The sequence below is a fragment of the Thermobia domestica genome, chromosome 6, assembly GCF_964235325.1.
Source record: "Thermobia domestica chromosome 6, izTheDome1.hap1.1, whole genome shotgun sequence".
NCBI lineage: Eukaryota > Metazoa > Arthropoda > Insecta > Zygentoma > Lepismatidae > Thermobia > Thermobia domestica.
In genome coordinates this window covers 65,451,253-65,472,252 of record NC_137459.1, presented here as the reverse complement: position 1 = coordinate 65,472,252, position 21,000 = coordinate 65,451,253, and the positions used below count along the sequence as shown (strand labels likewise).

At 34.1% G+C, this 21,000-nt stretch overlaps 1 protein-coding gene across 1 annotated transcript; it reads left to right on the top strand.

Annotated features, from left to right (window-relative positions):
* Positions 1 to 2,256: 2,256 nt before the first annotated feature.
* On the top strand, positions 2,257 to 2,700 carry LOC145687196 (uncharacterized). The gene has a single exon (XM_081760662.1). The coding sequence runs from the start codon at positions 2,257 to 2,259 to the stop codon at positions 2,698 to 2,700; it is 444 nt and encodes a 147-aa protein (XP_081616788.1).
* Positions 2,701 to 21,000: the final 18,300 nt, after the last annotated feature.

Below are 21,000 nucleotides of genomic sequence, written 5' to 3'. Positions count from 1 at the left end.
TCTACGTAGATGCTGTGGGGTTACTTATCAAGTGATGCTATTCCTCATCCTGGGATGATAGTAATTTGTAATCGAAGCTTGCAACGTAATAGAAAAGACATGATGTGTCTTACTTACACATAAAATTAAATACTTTTTTTTTGTGGTATGTCTTTCCGTTTCGAAGATAGGGCTATTGTTACTATAGCAACAGATGAGATTAATGGTATTTGATTCAGTATATCAGGATGAAGAGAGGAAGAAGAGTTGTTGAAGACACCCCTAACTGGTAGCCTTGGCAACTGGAACCGCATCAAGAAATTGTATCCAAGACACTGATTTTTATTAAGGATATTTTCTGGAACGTAAGATACCATCGCCAGCAGAGAATTTCGTAATTATTGTCTGGAAAGAACTTGAGAACCTTCATCAAAACCAAAATTCAGATGATAAGATCCACCCAAGTACAGAACTGAGTTTTCTCCTCAAAGAAAATTTTATATATAACATCTTATGAAAGCGTGCGCTAATAAATGAAGCAAGATATCAGAAAATGCATGAGTCCGTTAAAAAAAAAATCACAGAAAATCAATAAAACTGTGCGACTAGTCAAATCTCTTCAGTTTTCCGTATTCAGTGGTTTATTTAATTACTATATATTTAGTAGAAGTTGAAGCCACAGTCCTGTTCGTGATATTCATATGGTTGCTACTACTTCGTGGTAAACACTTGCTGTGCCTACTTGTCTAGTAGTTAAAGTGTGCACCGTGGGTGAACATGAATCCGAGTTTGATTCTCCATGGAAGAGCGTTTTAACTTATTACGGTAATGCATATTTCACCTTAAAACAGTAGGTCAACGTTTGATATAGCCAAGGTAGTGAGAAAAGGTCTGTAAACTGCAATAAACAAGAAACAAGCCTATTAAATATTTAATCATAGAAGTGAGAAACATCTTTCTTTTATAGAAAAAGTTTTACGAAACCTTGAATGAACTATGTTCTCTTTCTGAAGTTTAAATATGTGATGTTAGTACAAGTTCGGCAAAATATACAGTAGTTTTGTTTATCAAGGATCATACTGTTATTTACAAATAGCGACCAGCGATTTCTCCGATGTCTTCAACAATAAACTAATTTAAATTTTTGTATATTTGCCCTTACTGGTAAACTTAGTCAGCTCATAGTAGTGGCCACAGGGAAAAGTTTCGAAAGAAGTACTGTCGCTCATATATGGTCATTCATGTAGTATTTTTAACCTTAATATGATTTTTTCTTAAACAAAAAATAATCAAAAAATGATTATTTTTTAACGCTTATATATTGACTAATGCAATTGATGAAACTTATCCGATCTTGACCAAATTTTCCATGACTGTGAATCACAACAGGCTTAATTTACATATGAAACACTATGGTGTGTAAATTTTTGTTTGGTTTCAGAGTGTGGACCATCAAAGTTAGTGTTTGACTTAATCATTTTTTTTTTTTTTTACCCAAAAGAAATCACAAATTGCTATTTAGGACAAAAATACATGGAACAAACATTTTATTAGCCGTTAAGTTGAAGTTGAGGCACAACAAAGGCGAATAATGAGACGATTCATGAGATATATTGCAAAGCGGTCTATTATTTATACAGCGTGAAACATCTAAAATACCATGTGAAATACCAAAGAAGCGAGGAAAAGTTAGAGTTATACGGTGTACGGTAAACGTTATCAAATGGGGCTCGTCAAACGGAGTTATGATGTGGTGGAAAAAAATATCGATAAATGGGGCATCAGGTATAAAGTTTTTTTTTTTTTTTTTTAATAGAACAATGGGTAAGAACATAAATGACATGAAATGGCACGTGCTGTCTCGCGAGACACACTTCCCATCAATTTGAATGTGACAAAAAACATACAGTTAGCAAAAAAAGTATTCGTCTCAAAGCGCATACAATATAAATCGAATCATATATTAAAGGAACGAAGACTTTATCGCACAATAATATGCCCGTAGGTTCGTCTACACTTTCCAGCATAAAATAAATAAAGAAAGAAATGAAACTTTGTCTTTCGTTTTCTTTAGGTTACAATTAAGCAGAGAGAAGTCACATTTACTGCCAAAAAAGTATTCGTCTTGTATCTACCTGAAGCAACATACCCTTCGTAACGCGTGTCTTTTGGTACTATTTGCAGACGTTTGTCAGGTAGTGAACTCTAGTCGAAGTGTGTGTGTGTGCTGCTGCTGTTGGAGTGAACAACTAACAGAAATCAACCAGGGGAGACAAAATGGGCCGAAAATCAAAAGAAACAAGTGAAGAGGAAAGACGAATAATGATACGATTGTTTGGTAAGGGTAAATCCTTTAGTGAGATCAGTGATATGATTGGTCGGCCTATTACCACCATTAAAAGCTTCATATACAAGTTTAAAAAGACAAAAACATACAAAAGTCTACCGAGATCGGGGCGTCCATCACAACTAACGCAGCAAGATAGACGTCTCATCTTACGTAAAGTTAAGAAAACTCCGAAAATGAGTGCACCCGTCATAGCTGCGGAGCTTGAACAAGAGTCTGGAAAGAAAGTGTCAGGTCAAACTATGAGAAACGTCCTCCATGAAGCTGGATATCAAGCCCGAACAGCCCGCAGAAAACCATATATCAGCAAAACCAACAGAAAGAAGCGCCAGGAGTATGCAAAATCACACAGAAACGAGACATTCGACTTCTGAAAAAAGGTGGTTTTCACTGATGAAAGCAAATTTAATTTGTTTCAATCAGATGGACGAGTTCTGGTATGGAGAAAAAAGAATTGTGAGCTGGAGGAAAAGAATCTTACAGCTACAGTGAAACATGGGGGCGGATCAGTACTTGTATGGGGGTGTATGAGTGCGAACGGGATTGGGGAATTGTGTTTCATTGAGGGAATAATGGATCACATAGCATATATCAACATCTTGAAGAAACATCTTATCACGAGTGTTGAGCAAATGGGCCTAGTAGGGGATTACATATTCACGCAAGATAACGACCCGAAACACACTGCCCTGAATACGAAGCTCTGGCTCTTATACAATACTCCGAAGTGGATGGAAACCCCTCCACAATCACCGGACATAAATCCAATTGAGAATCTATGGCACACACTGGAAACAAATATACGAAAACACCACATTTCAAATAAAACTGATCTTAAAAACGCATTGTTGACGGAATGGAGAAAAATTACCAGGGCAACAACAGAAAATTTAGTCAGATCAATGCCAAAGAGGTTGCAAGAGATCATACGGCTAAAAGGAGGACCCACAAAGTATTAAAATTTGGGGGACTACAATATAAGCCATTGCAGATGAATAATGTTTCTTTGTAGACGAATACTTTTTTGGCGTGAAATATGTTTAGTTTACTTTATTTGTACGTTTTCGTATGCTTCGAATGTGAAATAACTTAATTTCTATGTTTGGTAACTGTATAGATAGTGTAATGAAATATTTGTGTTTCGTTCTTGCTTTTATTACTGAGTTGAATGCAAATTATTTGCGTACAAACACTTTAGTTCTGGCCGGACGAATACTTTCTTTGCTCACTGTAGTTGTTTCCTCTCCCTCTATCAAAACGGGAATTTAAGAAAAAAATAATATGAAACACGTGTCCGCTTTTTCTTTAAATAAAGAGCATATATACTGCTTTATCTTCCTAAAATGACGGGCTGCTCTGATGCACATTTTTTTCGCAAAAAAATTGACACCCAGGCCCCTTAGAACACTGGCGTAGTTAGCTTTTTAAATCTGGGGGGGTCGGATGACACAAAATCAAAATCCTCTCTTCGTCAAAAGTTGTATATAGCCTACGAAGTAGTATAGTTTATTTAAATATACTTGACTAAAATCTGTGGGGACGCGTCCCCCTGAATCCCGCTAACGACGCTCATGCTTAGAACACACATTTTCAGCATGACATGATGAAAATGCAGTTCAAAATAGGTGATTATTCAAAAATCAATAAAGTCAAGTTCATTAAAATGCATTGTAAACACAGAAAAACTTGGCAGGCACAATACTTATTTGGAAATTACAGTAAGCTATGTTCCAAATGCTTCGATAAGTTTATGGTGTAATATAACATTCACGAACAAAAAAGTTCGATTTTATGTATTTTAGTATATATTATCATCGTAAATCCGAATGAAATTGTACCTTTATGTGAACTATTTCAATGTAGGAATCTCTTAAAATCCTGCCTCGAAGGTAAAGAGAAAATTTGTCGTCTTTCCTTTGTTCCTTGATTTTGTGCGAGGGACAAGAATTAATTAGTGGTTAGCGTTTCATTGTTCGCCCACTACAATGAGAGTCCGGTGCAGAAATCTTGCATGCGTATGCGTGTTTTCCTATTCTGGCTGAAATAAGCTAGCAAATTACTTTTAAGGCGGTAACACCGAAATAACAAGACTTTCCTTTAGTTTATATATACTGAGGGTATATTAGGTTCATTAGTAAAACACTTCGTATCATAATTCAAATGCAGTGCTTCATTAGAGAGTTCTCATATCTATAATTTCAAACGAAGTTTGCAATATGAGGCGACAGGCTGTTTAATATAGCCAGGGCGGTAACTCCATTTTCATCCTTTTTGAGCAAATGAATTATTATTATTATTATTATTATTATTATTATTATTATTATTATTATTATTATTATTATTATTATTATTATTTAGTTTAAGAATCATTTCTATTTAATACCTGCAGAGGAACATTTCTCTTAATGTGAACCACAAGGCTGACAGCTTTTGGTTGTCTAATAGATTTGTCTGATTGTGTTCTTGTCAGATGAGTTTCTCAGTTTTTGATCAAAGGCGTTGCACTCGTAGTAATTAGATTGCGGTCTGATATAGAACTGAACCCAGAACCTCTCGTATGTTAATAGGTTGACTACGGCACGTTTTCTTCTTCGCTGGAGGGCAAAGTAAAGAGTAGAATCGCAGGTCCAAAGTATATATTCACATTTCGCATGTAGTGATATAAAAAAAACTCTGAAACAAATAGATCATTTGAAGAAAGATATATATTTGACACTGACAAAATATAAAGTATACAGCAATGCAAACAGTACTGAAATCACATTGTTGACATTTATTTATTTAGTTGTTGTACAACATAATGAAAAATTAGAAGTGTTGTCAAATTGATATCAATTAAATATTACTCAACATTTAGTGTGTATTTAAGGGGAATCGCGCCTGCACTTCGTATGTTCAAAATGTTAACCATTACGTATCACACATTCTTTATAGCGGCCCTGTAGATCGACGCACATGTTCGTGAACGTGAGCTGCTGGAACGACAAAACAAATGACCAAATCTTCTCTCTTATCTCCGGTATAGTGGTAGGAGATTATCTGTTCGGAAAGTTGCTTCCTTCAGCATACTCCATACGTACGCATCTGGAACTGTGAGGTCCAGGTAGTGGGAAGAATACGCAAAATTCGTTCCACCGGAAATCAAGTGACGTCCAAACTCTCGTGGGCAAAAGGGCAAGTGACTCACTTCAAGTGTGGGCAGTGGCCCCGTCTTGCTGCATCCATTGGTGTTGTAACGATAGATTTCTGGTGCGACAAAGACAGCGAAAACCACACAAGAATGGATCAATAATCAACTCTCGATTGATGCAGCAATCAAGGCGCACATGACTTTTATCACTAAATCTTATGTTGCTGATGAAATCTTCATCTTCATATATCATAGCTCCAGAGCAATAAAGTAGACGTGCGCGCTCATCTCCTGCAGTGAGATGCTGCTCCACATCGTACAAGCGGAAATATTGCTCGACAAAAAAAAAAAAAAACTCCTTTGTTCTGAGTAACATTATCTTTGGCCCAGCTGCACACTTCGGTAGTCAACACACAATTAAGCACGCATGTAACACTCACATCTCATACCATACCATACCCGTACGTGAATTTCAGTATTGTTTGTTTTGCCACATGCTGTACTTCTCTGCATGTTGCATAACACATTCTAGCCCACTTAACGAACTGAGCTTTGAATTCTGTCCGTTCTAGCTTTGAAACTACGTTAACTTAAACAAGAATAAAACCCGACCAAAGTAAACACTTTTAATAATAGTAGTAATCTGTGTTACAGTTTCGGCAACATAATGTCGGAAATATTGCGTTCATCCGACACATTATGATCGTTCAATGAATATTTCAGAGAAGAGAGATTGTCACTCCTACCAACAATTAAAATTATTCCTTCTATTTTTACAATTCTAATTTTTTAGTTACGTACAGACCTAAACTCTTAATTACGTTCAAACTTTCATTTTAAAAGTTGTTTCAGCATAAATCTGAAACGCATAGGACAATAGCAGCAACATAAATGATTTACATTATGAGAAAAAAATGTAGGAATAAGATACCCCTACCATTTTAGGAGAGAAAACAGGTGACATATAGACATGATTGAAAACTACCGATATTTGTGTACAACCCATAGTTTTAGGAATCACGAAGCTGATTAGTGACAGTATCGATGACATTTAAGGTGAGGTTTAGTTGAGGCAGTTAGGAACTCGTACGAAAGGTGGTGACACGTCAGAATTACCGAAAATGACTTTTATTATTGATGAACCCATGATGTTTGGGATCGCTGGGATAAGTAGTGATATTTCTAATTCTAATGTAATGTAAATTTTGAGTTCAGCCTCTATCGGGCATGGGAGGTGAGAAGAAGTAAAAAATAACGGGCCTTATGCACAGTCGTTCTTACGTATGGTTAGTGCCATACTAAAGAGTTCGACTAACATTTGTTTCCTGCAGTAGTCAGACTTTTAGTATGATGCTAATCATACGTCAAAACGACTCTGCATAAGGCGGAACATGTCCAAAATGACCGAGATCGAGCTGGTATTTGGGGTCAGGAAATCGACTGTCCCAATTTGAAATGACTTTCGGAACAACGTAGTTATTACCCACCCCAAGCCTTCTTTTTAAATCATGTTACTTTGTTTAAAGAACATATACGCTGGTGAAGTCGTCGGCTGTGAATTTTACTGGGCGCAGCCATATTGGTTACAAACAATCTGTTGCTAGGGTAGTTGCTAAGGCAGTTTCAATGGCGTTGTATGTAGCACCTGTGAGTCTTGTGAAAGACGAAATTAAAATTATAAAAAAGACGACATTTTTCAAGAATAGCAGTGAAATTATTTACCCTATGAGTATAGGAAGCCTATATTTATCATGATATGAAACAAAATTACTCTACATTTTAATTACTGCAATCGCCAATAACTTGCTGGACACAAGTGAGTGACAATCCCAAGCACGTACATGAGCGCCCCGTAGGAATAATTTTAGATTGAGTTTAATTAAAATTATTGAAAATTGTTATGCTATATACTTTTGACATTTCTTTTAGCTTCAGTGAAATTGTTTATTACGGAAGAGAAACTTGATTAAAAATACAAACAAAACAAAAAAAACTAGTGATCAGATACTCGAAGCAAAGGAGTACAAGGCTAAAATAACGAATGCATTTTAGAACATACAATTACGAATACTTAATCTTAAAAACTTATCATCTCTTCGTGGAAATAATTTCTTAATTTATTCTTCATTCTTTTGTTAGCGGGTGTCCATTCTCTGCTTGACACTGGTAAAGTTGAAATGCGTCACCAGAAATAATTATTTAAAAGGTATCACTCTCTGACTATCCTATATAATATCCTAATGTTATGTGAAATATTTTCTTTGTGTCTGCCACAAACGGCGTACAGATTTGTAACATGCCAGCATATACATGTATTAAAATTCATAAGGAAAACACGTACCAACTTACACTCTGTGGTCACTTCACGTTAACACTACATCAATGATGATTAAGAGCAGCTTGAAGCTCGAGCGCATGTAAGGCTTCATCTGGAGGGAGCAGGCTGATCAGTGAAGGTGGGTATACGTGGAAAGAAAGACAAGTACGAAAACCGTACACTAGCCTGGGCTAGTAATCACTACAAGTGGATTTGCATTTTAATTTCTTAGTAACCATGACGCATTTTTAACGCTGTTTCTGTTATCTCTCTACATAGATAATTTTCTTGCACATAACCTTTTTCGTAGATTAGACATAAATATATATTTAAAAAAAAATATCCCATATTTTTCATGTGTAGTTTGCGTAGATTGATAGGATGGAGCAATTATAGTTTATGTCAAACGAGATGAGACAAATTAACAAGTCTGGTTTAAACTTTTCTATATTGCCTGTACTATACTCTTACCAACATTCATATGTGGTAAGGTATGGTTAGGTTAGCTTGTGTTTACTTAAATGCGGTTGTCTTACATATATGTAACGCCGATTTGCCAATTTTAAAATCATCCATTGCCTACAAATCTCAATTGTATCAAGATTTTCAAATTTTTATACATATGACATACCGTATATGTAACTACAAGGGTAAAATTGTTATCGAACTTACGCTGGTGAGGATCGGAAAGAGCGCAGGTAGGCGAGGATCATACTCCATGCTGGGGCAGGCGTTCTTCGAAGATTAAAGTATGCCTTTAAATGTGTGATTCAATTATCAGTTTACTTAGAAACGATTTTACAATGTTCTGAGTATGAATATATATTAGCCTAAAAATGTCACAAACGAACAAAAATTTAGAGCAACGGAGCTTTTGCTAATATATATATATATATATATATATATATATATATATATATATATATATATATATATATATATATATATATATATATATATATATATGTATATGTATGTATTTTAATTTCTTTCTGGCAGAATATGCAAGGAGAGAAAGTGTCCTTCAAAAAGATTTATATATATATCTGTTCGTCCAATAAATAATTAATCCTTATATCGCTGGAGTGCGGCTTTGTTATTGTATCTCTTTAGTATATTATATAATACAATATTTCTAATTTCATTCTTGAAAAAGAAGAAAAAAACATTGCATGTACCTCTTAAACTGTTATGGTTATATCCGGAAACGAAAAAAATCATTTTCAGAGACGAGTACCATGTATACTTCTTCATATAACCCAAACAAAGCTGGTTTGTTTGTAACCAGCTAGCTGAACAGGAAGCGAAAATAACGTTTTCTTCACCAGCGTTTTCTTACGGTGGGAGTAGATGTTTAAAAATGTGTCCCAAAAGTAAAATATCACATGAATTGTTACTTCTTTCATTGAAGTGCGAATACTAAGTGAAAAATAAATTCAAATATTTTACATAAACATATTCTATATATTTTAAATTCAAATATACATAAACATATTCAAATATTTTACATTACATAAATAAACATTTAATTTAATATCAATCGATTAATTAACCAGTAATAATAATAAATAAGTAAATCCATACTAAATCTGGAAATTACAGATAAAGTCACCCATGAAATGACCAGAAAGTAAAAGAAATATTTAAATCAGTACTACAACATTTTTCAGAAGTCCTTTCTTGACACTTTCTTTTCTTTCTTTATATGTTTTATCTTTTTTTAATTAAGTAATTATTTGACTAATTTACATTGGTATGTGAATTCAACAAAGAGAAGTCAAACCATCAGTATTATTTGTCTGTTGAACTCTTCATCAGCTCACACAACTAGTTTTGATGTCACCATTTGAACGGAATAGTTTGTCATGTCACATGACAGTTTTGTGCTCGATATAGTTGTTGTTGTTGTTGTTTATTTGTTTGTTTGTTTTTGTTTTATGTGGTATGTTACATTTAATCTTGAGTGTTACATTTAATGATTACGACAAAGCGTATAAAAAGAAATTAAAATTGTTCAATTTTTGTTTCTGAAAGTACCCCTTACAATATATTTTAGCCAAATTCTGTTTCTAGTTTGATTTTGCATTTTTTGTGTGTGTAGTTGTATAATGAAGACCGAAATAATTGATAGAATTTGTTTTTCGTCTCTGTGCATGTTATTTTTTTTTAAACTTATTTCTAACTTCGTTTTCTATGTTGGATCCATACTTGAAATGAATGCATAGGCCTAATTCCTCTGGATTTGTTGCTTTCAAGCTGGATTGAGTGGCATGTTTCTTCCGTCTGTGATTCCCGGCACGTACAGAGCTTCAGACCTGCAGAGCATTAATGAATTTCGAAGAGGAACAGCATTCCGAACTTTAATTCTCATCTTTCTACAAGTGTTTTTTCGCTGAAGCTTGACTACTTTTATCGATGTTCGTTTTTTTTTGTTTCTTTTTTTTGCGATCTCCTCTTTGGAATCTAACGTTGTTGAATTTCCTTTTCATTCTGGTATTAATTGGTGAGTTCCGGAGAGTGTGTATTTACGAATAAACAAGCTGTTGTAATGTTTAAAAACCTTGTTCCTTTTTAGATCACTTTTTTTTTCCCTCTCTCTTCACATCCTTGTAGAAATACGACTGTAGTTTTATGTGCGTGGTTTCCATTGGTCTTTTAACTTATTTTCAAACAGCTGACAAAAGTGTTGTAAATTCATGTTTATTTATTTATTTATTTATTTATTTATTTATTCTTTCAAAATATAATTAAATATTTTGAGAAAGTATATTTATTTTGTTATTTACTTATTGAACAAATAAACAGATACAGCATAATTTTGCCATTTTACGCAGGGAAATGTTAACAAACAGGGGGAAAAAGATAGAAATAAAGTATCAACAACAATAACATTAGCAGTATCAACAATGAGTGCAAAAGTATTATTTTGCTAGCACGCGTTTAATTACTATGTCAAACACCGGGTGACTCGAAAAAATGCCTATATCATTTGCTATATGATTATAATAGTTTGATATTCTGTAAAAAAGAGACCTCTGTATAATTGTCAACCTAGGGCAGACAAGATGGAACAGGTGGATATTCCGGGTTTTTCTGGAAGGGATACGTAAGGGTAGTTCTTGAAGTAGAGTTTCCGATCTTAATTTCTCATTATCTATCTTATGAACAAATTTCAGATCAGAGTTATTTCTGCGTACTCCCGGGGTCTGAATATTAAGATATCGCAAGAGTTTCTCCTTGGGTAATATTCGAAGTGCGGGTACACGAAAGCGTACTCTAACAATAAAGAAATTGAGAATAGAATCAAGTCTGGAGAGATGTGTTGGTGGGGCCATGGCCCCTGTGAGAGAGCAGTATTCTATCTTGGGTGGTATTAGAGTTTTATAAAAAGTTGCTAAAGATAAAGGAGTGTGTAGTTCAGTAAATCAAGAAAGAAGCTCCAATACACGTATTGATTTCTTAACTATTGAGAAGCCATGGCCGGAAAACGTGAGTTTCGAGTCTAAGATGGCACCAAGATCATTATGACTAGCAGAATGTGTTATAGCGGAACCGTTAATGTGGTATTTGAAGGGAACAAGAAACTTTTTTAGAGTAATGGTAATATTGTCACATGTTATGCTGTTAAGTGTCGATTACCACATTTTACACCAGCCTATAAGGTATTTATGTCTTCCTGTAGGAACATCGTGTCATGGAAACACTATATTTCTCTGTATATCATGCAATCACCTGCAAAAAGGCCACTAGGATTAGCTGACAAGTGTGAGTAGAGTTCTTCTATGTACAGGACAAATAGCAAGGGTCCAAATACATTCCGATGAAGCGAACCTTAGACCACAGATTGGGGTTAGAAGACGGCCCTGAAAGAACAACTGAACAGTAAATAATACATAATAAATGTTTCGTTTTGAAGTTATATCTTTTGCAAATATACTGGCTACATATATCCATTTGTCCTGAAACAAAACAAAACAAAACAAAAATCCACAAAGCGTACTTTAGTCTCGTAAAATACCTCTTTTTCATGCTATCTCCTCTTCAAATATGACTCATACAATTTTGTTGATATTTCATAAATAAATATTTTATTAATAGCGCTAATATATTGCATAAGTCGTTTCTCATGAAAAAAAAAAAGTACACAAGACGTAGTTCACTTTTGAATGTGAGTTTGCTTTCGGTGAAATTTCTTGAAAACACTTTGTAATTACGTTCTTATTTCGTAAATAACTATATCAGTAATAAGTCCAGCTTAACCTGATTTAGTTTAAAAAATTAGAGCGAGAAAGTTTGGTACAGTGGCCCTTATCTTTTATTTATTTATACACATCTTGAGCGTTCGAAGATGGCTTCCAATTTTCTTTTAAGCACTGTAGGTAGATTGTAGCTCATCCAATAATTTTACAAACATTGAATATGTTTTTGAGAAGTAAAAGCAAACAAGAATGTATAGGTATATCTTATGAAAAAATGCCTCCCCTTGATGGTATATTGACTAGCGCGTGTCTCTGTGGTGCACGTAGTCCCGGGTTCAAATTCCGGTAGGACAGCATTTAAAATGTGCACGCATTACTTTGGTTGCATTACTTTGCACGCATGACTTTGTCTTAAATTGTAGGTCCATTTCATGTATCCTCAGTGCTGAAAAGAGAAAAACTAAATTTCAACTAATCAACAAACAGCCCTGTTAAAAGTATTCTTTACTATCACTACTCTTTGCAAGGAATTACCCTTTTAAAAGATGAAATTTTATCTGTTTGGGCCCTTTATTACAAGTCAACACATTCAATATTTCATCTAACTAGGCCTAAGCTAAATATTTTGAAGGGATAATTCCGACTGTCTGGCGATTTAAAATTCGGGAATATGTGGTCATCACATTGCTGGTAGCAGCGCTGTCATTGCTCATATTCCTGATCAAAACTGACTTTCGGGTAGATTCATTTTTTTTTCGTTATTGGATCATTATCGCAGTTGTCAAAGTCATATTGTTTTCCGCAGTAGTCACACATGTACAGTATGCTTTTTTAATGGACATATACTTCCCTTTAAAGGGTATATTTTGCCTACCGTACGTAAGAAATTCAGATAGTTTTTATTTTTTCTTTAAGTAAAGACCTCGATTGGCCCCGAGAAAATCTACATTTGTTATACTTAATTCAAAATATGAGTCAGACTAAAGGGATTTTCAAATAACCTTTCAAGATGGCTAGGTTTTCTGAACACGACTGTACGCACAGACCAAAACCGTCATTGTTTGATTTGGTAATTTGATCGTTATCAGAAGACTAATGTAACTAAAGCGTTTGGTAAGTATCACATCTATAGTTAAAAAACATACTCTTTCTTTTAGTAGAACATGTGTAGTCAGCCTTTTTTTTTTTTTTAATCCGAATGTACAGTTTTGCTAAAATGTTGGTAGTTCATCTCACTTCAAAACCTTTGTTCTTACTTTATTACACCAACAGTGTCAAACAGAGGCTTCTCTCCTTCGTAATTTTCGACATTTAACTTTCAAACCTTATCAGTAAAATATTGTTATGGTAACCATAGACGCACACACTTGCATGACCAACATGCATGAAAGATTTGTTTAGCAGCCCATACACGTAAACACATGCCTGAAGAAACAGCCCGACTTGTATGAAAAATGATAAAACCACAGGCAAGTTGATCGTGTATGGCCTCGTTCATTCATGTTAAAAGTTTTCAAAATCTTCTGAAAACATGATTGATGTTTTTGCCGTTCTGCGTGCATGTTTACCGTGTATGGGCTCGTTCATGCAAGGTGGCTGTTTTATATTTAGGTCCGCCAATCACGACAGCGGAAGAAATCACGTGAGTCTCTCCTCCGTCGCATGCCAAGGTCGTGCAGTTGCAGAAAGAAAAAGCACGCGTTTCCTCGTCCTCCACATTTCTCAAACTACTTTCAGTATGTTGGACAGCACGTTGGTACGTGTGTGGGTAAAAAATTCTTTCAAGATGCTTGATGAAAGAAACCTTTCATACATGTTGGTAATGCAAGTGCGTGCGTCTATGGCGCGCTTTTCATCATCGTGTTGGAAGAATTTCTTGCCCACACACGTACCAACATGCTGTCCAACTTACGACTTTGGCATTACGGAGGAAAGAGTTACATGTTTTTTTTTTTTTTTTTTTTGCGCTGTCGTGATTGGCGGACTTAAATATGAAACAACAAATTTGCATGAACGAGCACATACACAGTAAGCATGCATGAAGAATGGCAAAACCATAATGTGTCTGCGTGTATGGGTCACTTTACTGTAGTTATGGATAGAAAACCTTTAAAATAAAAGTAGTGCCTAGACTTCTTTTAAACAAGACTGTGCGAGTAAATACCTGTATAATAAAGAGACAACACGTTGTCACACAGCTCTGTATACAAGTAACAGAAAAGGACTTTGAAACGGAATGTTTACTTTTGCAATGCTGTACCTTCAATCCATCAACGTTTGCTTCTTTACATCAGCAAGCAGAAACGGCAGTTTCGAAATGTCGTACCCGGCAGAGAACAAAACAGTCATAAGTCCAAAATATTATATAAAATGATTTCCTGAGTGTCATGATGCTTTCTCCTTCCAATCGCTGAAAGCAGTACCAAATGCTCCATTCTCACGAAGCTGTAGACGCAAACAATTCGTAGCCATTTGCTGTTTTGTTCATCGCTCTCCTCACAATCTAATGCATTAGCTGAGACAGCATGGGGAACAGAGAATTGTGTAAACAGCAGAAAAGGGGAGCATATAAGCCATCAACAATAATACATCTCCTTTTCACTCTTCTATTGTTGCAAATGTTTTCTAAGTACCCCTGCTGTTATCTGTCTGCAGAAATCAATCGTTTAACTCTCAAAGAAGAATCAAAATAATATTTAAGATACATATGCTGCTTTATTTATTTTGCTAGCATGAAGTAGTATTAAAACTTATAATAGTAGTAATATCTAAAACTATTTAATAATAATAATAATAATAATAATAATAATAATAATAATAATAATAATCAGGTATTCAATAATGAGACGTTGAACAATAATTTGTTTCATAATAACACTGAGAACCTACCGTACATCTACAATGGTTATTTAGACAGAAATACGTTCAGATAGAGATGCATTCATTTATTGAAAAATTTACTGCCATTCATCCAATAATTTGCTGTCATTTATCAAACAATTTGCCGTCATATATTCAACAAATTTATCATTTATCCAACAGTTTGCTCTCATTTATTTAACAATTAGCTGTCATTTATTCAACAATTTGTCATAATTTATCCAATAATTTATTGTTATGTATCCAACAATTTGCCTTCATTTATTCAATAATTTACCATTCTTTACCCAATAATTTGTTTTTATTTATCCAATAACCTGCCGTCATTTATTCAAAAAAAATTACCGTCATTTATCCAATAATATGTTGTCATTATCCAAAAGAACAATTCATTTATCCAACAATTTATCGTCATCTACTCAAAAAAATTGCCGTTATTTATCCAATAAGTTGCCGTCATTTATCCAATAAGTTGCCGTCATTTATTCAATAATTTGCTGTCATTTATTCAGCAATTTACCGTCACGTATCCAACAATTTGATGTAATTTATTCAATATTTTACCTTCATTTATTCAATAATTTATTGCCATTTATCCAGCAAGTTACCGTCATTTATTTAATAATTAACTGTCATTTGTCACATTATTATTTTTCACCATTTGTCCTACAATTTGCTCTCATTTATTCAACAATTTGCCGTCATTTATTAAGGATTTGCCATCATTTGAGGCGCCTAGATCAAAAGCCGTCATTTTTTTTTTTTTTTTTTGTCAAAATTGAATTATATATCTCTTGTTATATGTTTGATCTAAAGAACTTCAGAACAGAATTTTGTTTAGAAGCTTAATATTTCATACTAAAAAAAGTAGTTCAAATATGGAACTTTGTACGCGTGTATATGGAGCTTCACTGCACGTTTTGAGAGGTTACTCGAAACTAAGCGAAATGGATGTGGCGGATTTTGGTACTAGGAGCCTTATTTGTTCTATACCTTGTTGTAATTTATTCAACGATTTACCGTCATTTATTGGACAATTTACCTTCATTTATCCAATAATTTATTGTCATTTATCCACTAATTTGCTGTCATTTATTTAATAACTTAAACTCCGCACTCCCAACTGCCAGTTTCTTTTCTTTTCTTTCATAAGGGTTACTTTAGTAACTCAGTTGCTTGGCAAACAGTAACCGATGGAACGTAACAAATAAGGATAATGTTGGGACTTGACCAGCCTTCCGTTTCCCATCGTTTATGTTACTAGGAAACGGTAATGTTTACTTATTTTTTTTCTTTCAACCCTACCAGGCGAACGCTGGGTTGATACCTTGAATAAGGTACATATACACTGTATGTACTAGTTATGATCTCTGCGAAAATTCAAATCCCGTCCTCTATCGCTAATACTTCTGTTGATAAATTATTTTTCGTTTCTATCTGCAACGACATTAATAAATAAATTTTGACAAAGAAATGATCCTTGGAATAAAATACCATTGAGTCTTTGCTTGTGTGCGCGTATGTACTAATGAAGAAACATATTTCAGTTTTTTTTTTTTTAATTAAACGCGTTGTTTATAAACTAAATTAAGTTTTTTTCTTTTTTTCTTAAGGACAGATAGTAGTTATATTAGAAATGAAATATAAGAAGTGCAAGTGACAGATGCAATTTATTGTCACTTTTCACCTTGCACTAAACGTGTTGTTAATTAAATATGCAGTAAATTGCCATTTCTCATTTTCCTGGATTGAAGTGAGGTCATACTAATTTCCGTCAAACCTGCGTTTCCGAGGACATTTAGCATTTTAAATAACAATATCGATCACGCTATTGCGATTAATGAGCAAAAAACAACCCAGTTCTTTTTAAAGCTATTATCATTTTTGAAAAAAAATATGAATTTAAATTCATCAGTATAACCAATTAATCCTGGTCTGTCATTGACAGTGTGAATGGCTTATTCTTCGAAGTTAAAAAATATCAGAAGTTAATTTCCTTCATCTCTTTCCCCAACCAATGCTTACCACCTGTTTCCTCGATGATGTATTGCTCTTAATGCACTCACATATGTATCAATTAAATTCTTATTAACAGGTAATATTAATATTCCTACACAAATACGCACATACTTTTTTTTCTTACAAATATATGTATCGTAAATTAATTATTTTTTTCTCCTTTTTAGCATCCAGTATACAGTAATAGTTCTTACAAATGTAACTGTTTTAAATAGCCAGTCGTTTCAGTAATGACTACTAAAAAAGATGTTGAAATTGAAGGAATAAACAAGTAAATAAATAAATAAAGTAGTAAGGTATACTGTAGCATGTCTGTACAAAAGGCTGAGAATGACTGTGAAGTTTTTAATTACAAAATTTGTGTTTAAAATTGTCCTCAGTGGAAGCTCATTTGGTTCAAATTCCATCTCGAACAATCTCCCACACACACTTTTCGCTACTGAAAAGGAATATTCAACTGCAGTCAAGAAAACGAACACACTTACTTTATGAAACTAATATTTTTGTGCGAAATTGTTCTTATAGTTAAAGAAAAGTGTAAAAGGTAATCATAATTATTTGCTATCTCTGACCTCATAAAAAGCAAGATTAGTGACTCTTCAGTATGATTTTTCATGTTGATAGATTGCGTGAATATCGCACACCATTAATTTTTAGATTTTCAAGAAATTAGCTTTAGTTTTTTTTCTCGAAAACTACGCATGATGATTTTAAATCCATCCCAATGCGATCCATTAGTTGGTATATGTATTGTCTTTAGGGGACAACCATAGCCCAGTGGTTAGAGAGTTAGACTCGTGTCTGTGTGATTCCTGGTTCGATTCCCGGTTGATCCTTCCCAGATTTCGGCGTCCACCCAATGATCGTGAGGCAAACTGGGGAGTCACATGGAAATAAGACGTAACAGCCACGAAGTCTAGAAAGCTCCTGATGCGTCTGCTAACGACAGGGCGCTGGAGCAAGCTTAAGGTCACAAAATGAGCTGTTACATCGTTTTCTTTTTTAATGTCCAATCTTTGGGCTTTTATTTTTATTTTATTTTATTTATTTATTGTTAAACGCTGATAATGTAGAATTTATTTATATTTAATGGAGCGAAACAAAAGAAATACGAATATACTCAAAATCAGAATTTAGCAGATATGTTCATACACTGCGTATTTTATAGTTATTTTAAGGACGTGATGTAACATAGCGTGTCCAGAGCGTGCAAGTGATGAAGCCAAGAACGGACTTTCTCCTATATAACATATCGGTTCCATGTTTATTTATTTTATTATTTTTAAAATTTAGAAAAAAAATCTGTGTGAAATTTAGTCCTGTTGTGATCGTGGGAACAAGGGTCGAACTAGTGTGATTCCGGATTAATGTACGGTTGTTACGTTATCGAGGAGGGGAGCTCCTAAAGTAAATCCGTCTACAAACAGATTCTCAGTTCTTTATTTTCTTCGTAAGAACATAAATTTTACCTAAGGAAACATATATTAAAGCATATCGTAATTGTGCACTAACTGCTAGACAAGAATGGCTTTTTGTTTCTTGAGTGCCTACAATTCCTAAGGTCGGAGAGCATTGTAACCCCTCTCTTTTTCATTTTTTTTTCAACAATTTGATTCAGACCTTTTGTATTACTGAGGCGAACATGCTAGTAAATGATTTAATGCATTTCCTTGAACACATCAATTCAGTGTTAACATGTTGTTCATGGTATTAAGTATTTCTTATATATTTATTTAATCCAGAAAAAAACATTGTTCTTTCCTTGCTGGTATATGAATCTCCTTTACATAAAAATCCTTCCCACTACGCTGAATCCAAAACAAAATCCTTGCTGCAGTGAATTAAGAATTCCCGTTTCCTTGGTTGTCCTTTATATGAGTTTTTATTTCATTACTTTTTTAATAACAAAGTGTGTATCATATGGGATTTAAAGAGTGCATGCAATGTGACTAAACTTAAGAATGGATATATATTTTGACTTGTTTAAAATTCATGGGAAACATTTTTCTGTACAGGTACTTGGTTCTTGAGTTACAGTCCAACTAAGTTTTGGCTTGCGCTTGGTCAAATTTTCGTTTGAAAAAAAATAATAACTAGTTATTATTCAAAACTAAAGTATATGAAACAAACTTATTAAAGATTAATTCGAGTCATAAGAAAGTAAATTATTAGACGAACTTCGCAATCGTTATTATACTTTCGTAGAACTTTGTCGCACTTTCAATTTGTTGCGAACGTCGTTTACCACAATGTTAGTTTCCAGGTGGAAGATGGAATAACTATACCTTCATGCAGTTAACTATATTGATTAGTCTGTAAAAATACAGTGCGTGTAAGTATAATGAAAATAACGACAAACATAAATAGATTGACACACTCTGTAATACCTCCATCTTAACATTGTTGTCAACCCTAACCTATATATATATATATATATATATATATATATATAGTGTTTCAAAACAACACCTACAACGTTGGGAGATGATTTCTGACACCGAAGTAAGACAAAAAAGTATAGACCAATCTGGGTACAGAAATCCTTCCTTTCGGAGTTATAGGCTGCCGACAACCTGAAAATTGGAGTTTAAAGGTCCATAGCTCTAATACAATGGGACGTACACTCATGACCAAAATTATTGTCGCATGTCTATAAATTTGGTGTTGTAGGAATATAATTTGATAACGAATTCGCCCGATATTTCTTATAATGTTAGTATGTGTATAATCGTCAAAAACACGTATGTGGCAAATTTCATGTCAAAAGAGCAGTAAATAAGAACAATAAAACAAAAATAAAATTTTATTGTACATTTAGCAACATTTTGTTTTACTCATTCTAATTTTCGTATTTATAATTCTTTTCCTATGAAATTTACCACAAATATACATTTCTCGATTATACAGATAATATCAGTATTAAAAGTACCCTCCAAAGCGTTATCAAATTATATTCTTACAAGAAAACAATTATAGATATGCGACAATCATTTTGGACATGAGTGTACCATAGTCGGATCAAAACTTCACTTAGGAACTTGTATGTGCCCTATCCAAATAACCATGTTTCAGAATACTGCGATACTTCCGTGACAATTTTTAGAGAGTAGTTTTTCAGCACTTCAAATAATATGCCCGTAGGCAATCAGCCTCTATGGAAGATGTTGCGTGAGTACCTTAGGATTCTGAAACATGTATTTTTGGATAGCACACATATTAGTTCCTAAGTGAAGTCTTGAGCCGACTACGGTAGGTCCCATAATTTGGAGCTATGGAACTTTAAACTTCATTTTTCATGTTTTCGGCAGTCTATAAAGGAAGCATTTTTGCACCCACATTGGTCTTATCTTGGTGTCAGAAATCAGGTCAGAATCTACCCAAACATTGTAGGTGTTGTTTTAGAACACCCTATATATAATTTTTGTTTGGCTGATGCAATACTCTGCTTAACAATTTTTAATGATTAACTGATTTAGTAGATTTTTTTATGTCTTGTTTTAGGACCGAGACTGTGAAATCCAACGTACTACTTAAAGTGAGATCTAAATGTCTACTAAAGTTTATATCCGACATCTAGTTGCTCCATCACGAATAGAACCCTGGACCAATCGCTTGATCAGTTTATTTTGACGTGTTCATTCGTTCTGGCGGATGGCGCTTTGTTTTTACACACAATGCTGCGTTGAATCTGTCCTTAACAATGATAAGAATCACTTCAACTACGCTCAATTTCACCAGCGTATAAATTCTTGAGTTAGATGCTATTGCTGGCATTGAGTCAGTTAGGAAGAAAAAAAAAGAACAGTGTAAAATACTAAAAGGAATTACCGATTCTTTCTTGATTGCGTGTGATAAACTAACATATGCGGGGTTATTTAAAAAAAAAATATATATAGCACTGACATATCGCGCTACTGGTAATAAGCGTTCACTGCATTTACTGCAATCTATGGGAAAATATTGTATCAGTTTCACCTGTCTAGCTATGTCAGTTCGTTGTGTGGAATCATTTGAATCAGTCGACGTGCGTTGACCTTGAACACTGCATGACAATGCTCCAGTTCACACGGCCATTGGCAACCAAAACTGCATTGCTAAATTTGGAGACCTGAAGGGTGGGTGCTGATTC

Bases quoted from the DNA above. Each gene is read 5' to 3' on its own strand.
- LOC145687196 (XM_081760662.1), top strand. From the start codon at position 2,257: ATGGGCCGAAAATCAAAAGAAACAAGTGAAGAGGAAAGACGAATAATG.